Source organism: Oncorhynchus mykiss, chromosome 9, assembly GCF_013265735.2.
Source record: "Oncorhynchus mykiss isolate Arlee chromosome 9, USDA_OmykA_1.1, whole genome shotgun sequence".
Taxonomy (NCBI): Eukaryota; Metazoa; Chordata; class Actinopteri; order Salmoniformes; family Salmonidae; genus Oncorhynchus; species Oncorhynchus mykiss.
The window spans coordinates 24,966,988-24,979,420 of NC_048573.1; the positions used below are offsets into that span (position 1 = coordinate 24,966,988).

Here is a 12,433-nt window from a genome sequence, read left to right on the forward strand (position 1 = left end):
GTTGCTGACAGGTGTATAAAATTGAGCAGACAGCCATGCCATCTCCATAGACAAACATTGGCAGTAGAATGGACTTTCTGAAGAGCTCTGGGACTTTCAACGTGGCGCCGTCATAGGATGCCACCTTTCCAACTGGTCAGTTTGTCAAATTTCTGCCCTGTTAGAGCTGCAACACTCACTACCGAGTTCTAAATTGCCTCTGGAAGCAACATAGCAATAAGATCACCAATGTGATCACCAATGTCGTGTAAAGCTCGCCACCATTAGACTGTGGAGCAGTGTAAACGCATTCTCTGGAATGATGAATCATGCTTCACCATCTGGCAGTTCGACGGATGAATCTGGGTTTGGCGGATGCCAGGAGAACGCTACCTGCCCAAATGCACAGTGCCAACTGTAAAGTTTAGTGGAGGAGGAATAATAGTGTGGGTCTGTTTTTTATGGTTCGGGCTAGGCCCCTTAGTTCCAATGGAGGGAAATCTTAACACTACAGCATACAATTACATTCTATACAATACTATGACTTCAACTTTGTGGATACAGTTTGGGGAAGGCTCTTTCCTGTTTCAGCATGACAATGGCCCCTGTGCACAAAACGAGGTCCATACAGAAATGGTTTGTCGGGATCGGTGTGGAAGAACTTGACTGGCCTGCACAGAGCCTTGATCTCAACCCCATCGATCACCTTTGGGATGAATTGGAACGCAGACTGCGAGCCATGCCTAGTCACTCAACAACAGTGCCAGACCTCACTAATGCTCTTGTGACTAAATGGAAGTCCCCACAGCAATGTTCCAACATCTAGTGGAAAGCCTTCCCAGAAGAGTGGAGGCTGTTAAAGCAGCAAATGTGGGACAAACTCCATATTAATGCCCATGATCTTGGAATGAGCAGGTGTCCACATACTTTTGGTCATGTAGTGTATCAATCCCTACAAAAATGTCCATTAACTGTAATCCACATAATAATTCACATACTGACTCAAATGAATATCCTACACCTGTACAGCACTATTTGGAGCATCCACATGTGTTTATAATTTTTTTCACCTGTTTGTGTTATGCAACATTGAGCCTATTAGACCGTAGAAATAGAGCATATAGAGTAGACAGTTGGACACTACATTGGCATTTGCGTTTATTTTGTCACCTGTTTGTGTGGTATGGATCTATGAGTTAGTCCTTATATTCCTTGAGGGACCATGCACATATTTAAGCCTTGTAATGAAAAAATAATAATAAATGGTTTATGATATTTCTGGGTACTTTTTACACCTTTTTCGTGATTTCCAATTGGTAGTTACAGTCTTGTCCCATCGCTGCAACTTGGCCACTCCCATACCGAGTCGGGCGAGGCGAAGGTCGAGAGTCATGCGATGCAGTGCCTCAGACCGCTGCGTCATTCGGGAGGCCCCACATATAGGCCTTGTTAAATAAAGAATAATTAATATCTTAGGAGTTAGCATGTTGCACAGGTACGTAAAGGCAGTGGAGAGTAGGGTATTTTGTGTCATTACTTTCACATTCAACCTTTAACCTCACATTTTGGCACAGCACATCACAGACACTAGTGGTCAGTAAGAGAGATGATTGACATTCTGGACTTTGACCTCAACATTTCCCGTTTTATGAACCCACTATATTTAGACGCAAATATTCAGTTTGAGGAAAGCTTTTCAAAGGCCCTTTGTAGGTCAATAGGGGAGGGTTTTTATGGTTACTATGGTCTTGGGTCTTTAGGTTTAAACTTTTCAGTTCAGGCACTGTATGTATCAAGCATCTCTGTAGGAGTGCTTAGGATCAGTTTCACCTTTTAGATTACAATGACAGAAATGACATGGACGGGGGGGAACCTGGCCCTAGATCAGTACTCTTACTCTGAGATACTTGATACATAAAGCCCCAGGGTGTTAATATCATACAAAATAAGTGTTATTGCATTCAGTTTAATTCATGTGACATAATTATCCTACAATGTGCTACTAATGACAGAGAATGATGTGTCTGTCCTCAGTCCCCTTGTGTCAAAGATTCGTGTGATTCTGGGTCAGCATAAGTTCAACGTTACGACTCCTGACACCAAAACCTTTGGAGTGGAGAAGTACATCTTTCCAGAGCGTTTCTCTGTTTTCAATCCAACTCTCCATGACATTGGTAAATCTATTATTTCACGTTCCTATTCACTCACACTGACTATTAGCAAACACACACGCTCAAACACTCACTCAAAGTTGACATTATAGCACACGCTCGTACACTGACTCACACACATCATCCAAAAACTACCACACTCGCCCACACATAGACTAACAAAAACACTCACACATGCCAGTCTGCCTGTCTGCAGCACACACTCTGTCTGCACTCACAGCTGTGCATCTTGGAACAGCTGGCTCCAATGTGAACACACACACACTGACACACACATTTGAGTGTGACAGTCTCCGGGCATCTGCATCCATTTCGAGGGGACTTACACTTCTCTCTTTTTCTTCTCTTTTCTGAAAGCAAAACAGACATTATTCAATAGTGCAGCAATCGTTCTGTGATTTCATGATTCGACATTTGAGTAACGATGACAGTACATCATACAGCGTGCTGTAACTTATTTTGGATGTTTCACCTGATGAAGGGCGTAATCATTGGAAATGAACAGCGGTTCTCGATTTTACCTACTTGAAGGTTAAATACAGGTTCAGAAAAATAACACCTGCTATTGACTCCTTGTCACATTTTCCTGTGTTATGATGAGAATGTTTCTATTCCAACAGTTCTTGTGAAACTGAAAAAACAAGATGGCCGCTGTGTAAAAAAGAGCCCCTTTATACGGCCAATCTGCCTGCCCAATAAAGACATGACCTTCCCGGACCAATACTGCTGTCAGATTACTGGCTGGGGCCACATGCATGAGAGTAAGTGTTGTGTCAAAAACTTCCTTGCTTCATTGCTTTCTGCTTCATTGTGTCTTTCACTCTAGTGTGGTGGTCAGATATGTCATTATGGTCTTGAATGTTTCATATCACCTTGAAAACTACACGGTAACATCTCAAATAGGCATATATGCATCATATCCAATCATGTGCGCTCCCGTATAGGCCCGTCCTTCCTATTCATGTCTTTACATGAATGTCTCATGGATGACACTGTTTCCATATGACCAAATGCTTATAGTATATGACTATATCCCTTTCATTACTGATTTGTTTGTCTTATTTTTCCAAAGAGGCAAATAAATACACCAACCTGCAGGAGGCCGGGGTGAGGATTGTCCCGTTTGAGAGGTGTAACCTGCCTGAAGTCTACGGCAACCATGTGACCTCCAACATGGTCTGTGCCGGGACCAACCGATGTGTGGATGCCTGCCAGGTAATGGTGCATAGATCTAGGGCTCTCTGGACCCAAATTGGAATAGAATGATTTAGATAATGTTTTCTTGTAGATGGTACAGCCAGCCATGAGATAACGATGTGTATTGTGTGAATCAGGCTGAATTACATCCGGCCGTGATTGGGAGTCCCATAGGGCTGCGCACAATTGGCCCAGCGTCGTCCAGGTTTGGCCAGGGTAGTCCGTCATCGTAAATAAGAATGTGTTCATAACTGACTTGTCTAGTTAAATAAAAAAATATACTGTATAATATGGAGGAACCACTGGGCAAAGTTTACAGAACAAGCAGCTCTGCCTATACGCAGACAACGTGCTGCTCATAGGACCCGCGAACAATAGCATTTTTCCCTATGCTCTATGGAAACATTTGTAGAATTGCAGGACATTAACTTTAATGCTGAAATTGTTCTCTCCGCCGTCAAAATGGAGGCCACTAAAATGTTTTGCCCTCAAGGTGGGGGTGGGGGTGGGGGTGAGGGGGCCCCAACCAAATCTAGCTTACAGCCCCCAAAATGCTAGTTGCGCTTTTGGTTCACAGAACATGCACATGGAGGCTGCTGCAAGAATTGCATGGCCTTCAGTTGCTTTCTTTTTAATATAAAGTTATGGTTAACTTCCCACCTTGTTTATGTGTTGTAATGACAAATATTGCGTTTAGGTAGGAATGGAATTGGTTTATATTGGTGTGTGTAATATAAAGTTTCAAGGGGATGACTCATTGTTTGTTGTTTGTGTGCGTGTATGTGTGTGTGTGTCTGCGTGTGTGCCGCTCTGCGTATGTGTGTTTCCCCAGGGTGACTCAGGAGGCCCCCTGGCTTGTGTGAAGGATGATGTCAGCTTCCTGTATGGAGTTATCAGCTGGGGCGATGGCTGTGGAAAGACTGGGAAGCCTGGCGTCTACACCAAAGTCGTTAACTACGTGAACTGGATCAACACAATTATCAAGCGCAAGCCCAAGCCTAAATAAATGGACATTACAGCTGGTATTTTTTATATGTACTATGTGTACATACTGTGGAAGAATAGTGATATTTACACAACTGTGAAATAAATATTATTTTGTGACTGAATAAACATTTTAAATGTTGTTAAACGTGTATGTCCACCTGTCTTGAAAAATCGTAATTTGATGAAGGGGTCCCTGTAACTGTACATTATTTCTGTCTTAGTGAACCACTCCCAGATAATAACAATTTAATATTTTATAAATTGGAATTAATCTTAGAGTCAATTGCAAGCAGATTTTATTATACTTATATTTCGGTTAAATATCACCTCTTGAAAAATCACCTGCTGAAAAAATATCCAGGAAAATGTCTTAATTGGGTGTGTGCGGTTCTGTGTGTTGGTGCCAGAGGGGGGTGCACGAAACGAGTGTGCGCCCCTCACCAGTAGTCTAAAGCTATTTTGAAAGTGACCCCCCATTCGGGCACGGGACAGCGACACTGCAGCTGTTTGGAACCATGACTGAAGATGACGGATTCGGTTGTCGTGGAAGGATATGTCAAATTCAGAGATGGAAAAAAGGTGTTTACAAAACTAAATAATTAATTGAATTAGCATGTGCTTCAAAGTTATTCGGCATATTAACGCTAGCGTCAATTTTGTACGCTTATCTCTTTCAGTGGAAGACTAGGTGGGTCGTACTTCGCAAGCCATCGCCTGTAGCAGGTACGTCGCTCATTCTGTTCGACATTTCAACGCGCGTAATATCATACACGTTGTTGGAATAACAGCGCACAGCTTTACAACGTTTGTCTTTGTTAAATGTATGTGGTAATTTAAAACCATTTCATTCGGAAGTTTACTGCCGTGGTCTATTACTACCCTAGTAAATTGATAAATAATTTATGTTTGTCATTTACTAAACATCCCAAATGAAAAGCAACTGGAAACGAAGTTCCATTACTGCATGCCATGGAATGAAATATTTTCTCATGCATAGGCCACTGTGCTGATATCAGATAGGTTTGAATTTCAGGTTGCTCATTCAGAACTTTGGCTATCCCGGTGGCCCCTGTATTAAAGTTCATGTGTTCTGGTAGGCTACTAGGCTACATTTACAGAGGCTTCTGCAGCGTGTAAATAACTGGTGTATAAAAACAGAGTCGCACATCCATATGTATAAACTCCCAAGTAATTGATTGGTTAAAACGCCAACGTTTCGGGAATCATTGTGCCTTCTTCATATACCAGTTTAACTGGTTTATAACCATGAATATCAGTCAATTAAGCTGTAAATACAATGTAGAAAATGTAGGCCTATAGTAAAATGTCTGTAATTATAAAGAATGTAAACTATAGTCTTATGATTGGAAGTGATTACCCTTACTATGTTATAATTATTGTGTTTATTTATTATATGTTCAGATAATGCACTCTAGTGAGGTGTTGACTTTTCTTCAGTGCATCTTATTGTGATTGTGGGATACCACATGAATAGCCTACTATTCTCCAATGGAAATCATTTGCACGCATTGAAGACTTGCAGGTCAGCGGGCGCCAACTGCTTTGCACCATTGACTGACATTTCATGCTTTAAAGTGGGGTAACTCAAAAAGACATGGGCTTTCATGCTCTTCCGCACTTTGATTATGCAACCGCAGTGGAAATAGATGGAGCAGCCATATTGTGTTACACTATAGCCTCCTTCTCTTTGCCTATCTGGGGTCTGACCGTCCCTAGGTGTTTAATGGACTAGGCCGAGGTTGGATGCAACCATTCCTCGTCCCTTTGAAGTCCCTGTTATCTCAGCTGTCCACAGTCATGTGTGAGCTGTGTGTGTGTGTGTGTGTGTGTGTGTGTGTGTGTGTGTGTGTGTGTGTGTGTGTGCGTGCGTGCGCTTGGCACCAGTGTGTATGTGACAGAGATAATAAAAGGTATTGTTTTGTCAGTTGACACTGTGATTGTACTTCGAAAGTGCCAAAGAGATGTGCGAGGAGGCCTCCGTCACCGACTACTGTCTATCTTCACCGTGCCTGTACAGCCACAGTAAATGCCAAGCACTCAAGATATCTGTAGGCTACCCTCTGACTTTCATGCCGTGTCAAAGGGTACTGGTACTTACAGTAGGCCTGTTATCGTTTTATCACCTTGAGTGATGATGAGACTGGACTAGAGAACAATCAGCATGTTTTAAATGGCATAGGCCTATTATTGGATTTAGCCATGCTGTCAACAGGCTGGCTGAAAGTGCAAAAGTTGCGTATGGAGTTATTGTGTTGAGTGTAGCATTCCAGGATTTTATAGTGAAGTCAGAGTCCTTTTGATGGACCATTTATTTCAGCCGTATTTCTTCCCTAGACAGCAGGGATCCACTGAAGTCGAGTATAAGAACTGACATATTCTAATGTTACTTTACTCTCTCTTTTTCCCCCTCCCCATCTCATCCTCTCACATCCGAACAGTCAGTACAGAACACTACACTTCAATTTAGTACAGTGCAATATAATACAGTACAGGACGATGTGATACGACACTATACGATACACGTTTAACTTTTTTGCCTAACTGTTCAAGGAGTACCTGTTTTTTAAAAGCTCAAATTGATTCTCACTTCACCCTATTCCTTGGAATGTTTCTCAGTACTATGGTAACTCAATGTGTAACACACTTTTCTGGTTGTATTTAAGTTCCTATCATACCTAGCCTCAACATTCACCAACAACTAGGACTGTGAGCTAGGTTCCTGAACACAGATTAAGACTAGTCCTGGACTAAAAAGCAATTTCATTGGAGGTTTCCTGAACATGCTTTTAAGTTGTCGTCTGTGTCCAGAAAACTGAACCTGTATGTTACAGACCATCAGTATTTTGTCAATTGTAAGGTTTTTGTTATGTTCTCTTTTTTTCTCCCCATTTTCCTAGACTGTTTGGTACTTCTCGTCTACAAAGACAAGTCGGATAAAGCCCAGGGCCACCGGGAGAAGGGCAGCATCACCTTGGAGGATATCTGTGGACTGGAGACAGGTCTGTCCTATGAGGGGGTAAACTACACGCTGGCTATCCTCTGCCTGGGCCAGGTTGCTGTGCTGGGCTTCGACGGCAAGGAGGCTCTGCTGGCCTGGGATATCCGTATCCGCTACAGTCTTGGTGAAGGTAGGACACTTTCTTTTCTGAAGTTGTTAACAACCAAACATCCCTTTTGGGAGCGTTGATTCATTTGGGGTTTTGTTTTTGTACTAGATTCGCCTTCTTTTTTATTTTGTAATTTTTTTTTTAGAACCTAAGAATAAATTAATAGGTGTGCAAAACCATAGGTCTTTCCCACTTTGAAGTTTTAACTTCCAAAAGGTTTTGGCCCAAAGTCTTAGGCTTTTGTGTTTCTGTGGTTGAATCAACATGGGGCCAAAACAAAGCCTGGGGCTAAGAAAGTGTTATGCCACCAGGTAGGTAGTAGATAATATGTATTACTCTGTGAGGCGTTGCGTCCAATCAGCTTGGTATAACTTGACCTGGCACATCGGTATCTGCTACAGCATAGGCAACAGGTAGTCTGATGTGTAGGTCCTTGTTGACAGTGTTCTCCAATTACATGCTCTTCTGGGTGACCCATGTGTTGTGTAATATGGATTCATGTAACATGGGCATCAAACCAAATAATGTTATGGTGAGGTGTTTTAGATGTCAGTTTCATAACTGATTTAGTGTGGAAACAAAGGTTATAACGGGTTGTGTCTGATGATATCCCTGTCAGCACCTGGAAATACCTATTCATTTACATCTGCTTCGACTTTTCGATGTTCTGGGGTTGTTTTAAATGTTTATTAATGCAATTCAGATTTTGTAGGAATCTCAATTACTCCACAGAGTCCAACTGATTTGTGTTGTGGAACAAATGAGTGTAAAAGAGGTCACAAATCACAGAGGTAATTAATATATTGTGTGGAGTATAATTGGAATGGTCAGGCGAACATATCACAGCTGCCCTGTGCTGTGTGTGTCTGTGTGTCCAAAGTTTATGCCAATTTGTGTGTGTGTGTGTGTGTGTACAATGTGTATGTCAATGTGTGTTTGTTCCACTCCACTGTGTATGTGTTCCACTGTGTGTGTGTGTGTGTGTACTGATTGTCGTGCTCTGGTCTGAAGTGTGTCCAGGCACGTAGAAATGTCACCTGCCAGCCCGTGGCTGAGGTCTGCTGTGTGCCAGCGCTTTTGTTGTGAGTTGTGTCACCCCATGAATCTCTTAAACTGAGCGTTGATGTGACGGGACTGGCCGACATTTTTTCATCATCGAAGCCATCAATCTCTCACCTAACAGAGTTTACTCACTGGTATCAGTCATGTGTTTTAATGTAGTTACTGTTTAGCATCGAGGAACTCCAACCTATACACATACTCAATCCCTGTTTCTCAAACACTTACAATTCCCATGCACGCACACGCGCGCGCATGCACACACACACCACTTAAAACAAATAGATAAACAGACACACAGCACATGTTCCTACTCTGGCCAGGCCTGTCTTTCCTTTTATGTTGCTCATTAACGGAAATATTGAGTCCATTACATTGTTGTTAGTGACAGGCTCTGATTGATTACGTTTGGGTTTCGGATCTGAGCTTTACTCTGTTCTTAATTCAGCTTACTGATCTCACTCTCAATGCGCTCCACTGTTTCCCCTTATTTTTATTGTGCAATTAAATCAAAGCCATACTGGAGCAATAATGTTTGGAATGAAATAGTTTTCTCTGTCCCTCTATAGTTATTGCCTACCATTAAAGCCGAGGGAGGCATAGTCTATGATGGGATGCGTTTTTATAAAGTCAATGACCTCATTTGTTTTTATTGTCTTTTGTTTAAGTGGTTTTCAACTTCTCTTCTTCTCTGTCCAGTCCATAGGTTTAGCGTTGGCATCTTACCAGGCACCAAGTTGGAGAGTGGGCCTGCGATCCTTCACTTGTGTAACAACCTACTGGTTCTGGCCAGGGACATCCCCCCTGTTATCATCGGCCAGTGGAACCTCCCGGACCTACGCAGATATGGACCCGTACCAAATGGCTTCGTCTTTGAGGGGGGAACGCGCTGCGGCTACTGTGAGTTGACTGATGTTGCTGTTGTGGTCGCGCTACGTCCATTAACCATTGTGCCGTTCTGTTGCCTAACGAAAAAAGAAGAATGGCATCGTCACTGGTGCTTTCCAGTTCGACATTTGGCTTCGGGCATGTGGATCCTTTGAACCTAAACCCAATAAGTTTAGACCTGGACTGTTTTCTAAGAACTGGCACAAACATCTATGTCTATGTGATCTGATTAAGTACCATGGAAGTAGGAAAGAGGATGCATCTGCTTGAGCGAAGTCATAAGAATACTAATCCAACACAGTACATAACAGTATGTGGCAAGAGAGAATGATCCCCCCCCCCCCACAGTAAAACGTTGATGGAGTCAAATGGCACTCTGGCATTTTCTGTAGGTTACACTGTTATTATTTCCGATGACCTACTTTGAAAGGACAAAAGGCTTGATTTTATTGATCTAAGATGATGAGGGGATTTTAATGACTGGAAAGTGGACAGTTACAGACGGGCATTCAAACTACACGTTTGCCTTGTTTCACACCTCATTCACATGCAGAGTATGTTGACTTGTTCTTTCAGCCTGTTGTATCACACCACAAGTTGGTCTAACTGACATGTTTCTATACTTGATGTCCTCTTTGGGACTTTTTCATTGAGAGCATGAAAGACACGTTTAGGCATTTCGGAGGATTAAATCATTACACTTCCATCGGTTTTTACTCTTAGATTCCTCTACCCTGTTGGAAGAGCGTGTCAACTGGCATCATTCAGACAGAGAACATTAGTGTCGGAACTACGACTAGTGACTAGAGGGATGAACAGAGTTGCTGGGTGTTTCTTCATTTCTCCTTGGGGCCAACTCACATTAAATGTGCTCAATGGTGTTTGGCGAGACAGAAACATACAAATGTATCTTTGTGTATATGAAGTATTGTGTATTGCATCTGCTTTGGTAACAACATGAGATAAAGGACTTGGTGTCATAGGCGATTTTGTTTCACTAAGCTTGCAGGCTTTGAATAGAAATCCAATCTCAGTTAGCCTCGGTCCAGCAAGACTTAATCTGTAAATATAAAAAAGTCAATGAGAAGTCATACTTGAGAAATCAGAGAGCGCATTAAGTTAATTTCCATATCTGAAACATGGGTATGTGATTTGCGGTATGGTATTTTGCAGTTTACATCCTGGAATAAACACAAAACTGTTAGAGGGGGAATGGACGCGTGTCAACACCTGGAGTGGACACAGACAGGCACGCAAAGTACGCCACATAGCTGAAGACATCAATATTAATACACACGATCCACTGGAAACACGAGACTCCAGTATGTGAACCGTGATTTATTTAGCTCCATTCAGTCTTCCACTAGAGGCACAACTTAATATCGTGAAGGTCACATCGGGGAGAGTTTTCCAATCCATGCGTCGTAAAAAAAGGAAAGCACATCCCTTTTTTAAAGATGGGAAAAATGTGCGTGTGTTTGTGTGCACATGGGATCTACAGTGCATTCAGAAAGTATTCAGACCCTATCACTTTTTCCACATTTTGTTGCATTACAGCCTTATTCTGAAATATATGTTGTTGTTTTATACCCTCATCAATCTACACACAATACTCCATAATGACAAAGCAACACCAGGTTTTTAGACATTTTTGCTAAATAAAAACCCGGAAATATGACATTTACATAATTATTCAGGCCCTTCACTCAGTACTTTGTTGAAGCACCTTTGACAGCGATTACAGCCTCGAGTCTCCTTGGGTATGACGCTACAAGCTTGGCACACCTGTATTTGGGGAGTTTTCCCATTCTTCTCTGCAGATCCTCTCAGGCTCTGTCAGGTTGGATGGGGAGCATCGCTGCACAGCTATTGTCAGGTCTCTCCAGAGATGTTCGATCAGGTTCAAGTCTGGGCTCTGGCTGGGCCATTCAAGGACATTCAGAGACTTGTCCCGAAGCCAGTCCTGCGTTGACTTGGCTGTGTGCTTAGGGTCGTTGTTCTGTTGGAAAGTGAATCTTCGCCTCAGTCTGAGGTCTTGAACGCTCTGGAGCAGGTTTTCATCAAGGATCTCTCTGTACTTTGCTCCGTTCATCTTTCCCTCGTTCCTGACTAGTCTCCCAGTTCCTACCGCTGAAAAACATCACCACAGCATGATGCTGCCACCACCATGCTTCACCGTAGGTGCCAGGTTTCCTCCAGACGTGATGCTTGGTATTCAGGCCAAATAATCATGTTTCTCATGTGAGAGTCTTTTAGGTGCCTTTTGGCAAACTCTAAACTGGCTGTCATGTGCCTTTTTACTGAGGATTTTCTTACGTCTGACCTCTCTACCATGAAGGCCTGATTGGTGGAGTGCTGCAGAGATGGTTGTCCTTCTAGAAGGTTCTCCCATCTCCACAGAGGAACTCTGGAGCTCTGTCAGAGTGACCAACAGTTTCTTGGTCACCTCCCTGACCAAGGCCCTTCTCTTCCGATTTCTCAGTTTGGCCTAGGAAGTCTTGGTGGTTCCAAACTTCTTCCATTTAAGAATGATGGAGACTGTGTTCTTGGGGACCTTCAATGCTGCATAATTTCTTTTGTACCCTTCCCCAGATCTGTGCCTCGAAACAATCTTGTCTCGGAGCTCTACAGACAATTCCTTCGCTGCAGAACTTATTTACACGCCAGTCTAAAACCCTGTCCCCGCAGCGAATGGCGGCTCCCTGGTTTGGTACTATGGTTCAGACTTTATTAGGTAGAAGTGGAGAGGTCCATCACGTTAGGGTGGGGGTGGGGATGGTGTGATGTGTGCTGCTTAGCTTTGTTGAAACCTTTTCATGATGTCATTATTAAGGAAGTTAGTTATCTCACCTGTTGCTTGTTGTTGTTGTTGTTGCAGCCAGAGCCTTGAGTTGTCCTCAAAGCTCCACTCATTCCACTCATTCATTCAAAGCACCACTCAATGACAGATGACTTTTCACTTAAGTACGGAAATAAATCGATGCAGTAGTAGACATTGCATCTGTTGATCCCATTTATACTGTA

At 42.7% G+C, this 12,433-nt stretch overlaps 2 protein-coding genes across 5 annotated transcripts in view; both read left to right on the forward strand.

The window, feature by feature from the left end:
* The window catches only part of LOC110531794 (hepatocyte growth factor activator), an 18,635-nt gene extending 14,162 nt beyond the window's left edge, over positions 1 to 4,473 (forward strand). The window contains exons 9-12 of the mRNA XM_036987659.1: positions 2,014 to 2,153; positions 2,771 to 2,911; positions 3,223 to 3,365; positions 4,180 to 4,473. Coding sequence (XP_036843554.1) covers positions 2,014 to 2,153; positions 2,771 to 2,911; positions 3,223 to 3,365; positions 4,180 to 4,353 — 598 coding nt within the window. The 3' untranslated portion in view covers positions 4,354 to 4,473. The remainder of the gene's footprint in view (positions 1 to 2,013; positions 2,154 to 2,770; positions 2,912 to 3,222; positions 3,366 to 4,179) is intronic.
* Positions 4,474 to 4,763: 290 nt separating this feature from the next.
* Positions 4,764 to 12,433, forward strand: part of LOC110532977 (protein Dok-7) — a 45,695-nt gene continuing 38,025 nt past the window's right edge. For all 4 annotated transcript variants that reach the window (XM_036987660.1, XM_036987661.1, XM_036987662.1 and 1 more), the window contains exons 1-4: positions 4,764 to 4,913; positions 5,012 to 5,057; positions 7,253 to 7,483; positions 9,221 to 9,421. In XM_036987660.1, the coding sequence (XP_036843555.1) occupies positions 4,860 to 4,913; positions 5,012 to 5,057; positions 7,253 to 7,483; positions 9,221 to 9,421 (532 nt within the window). In that variant the 5' untranslated portion in view covers positions 4,764 to 4,859. The remainder of the gene's footprint in view (positions 4,914 to 5,011; positions 5,058 to 7,252; positions 7,484 to 9,220; positions 9,422 to 12,433) is intronic.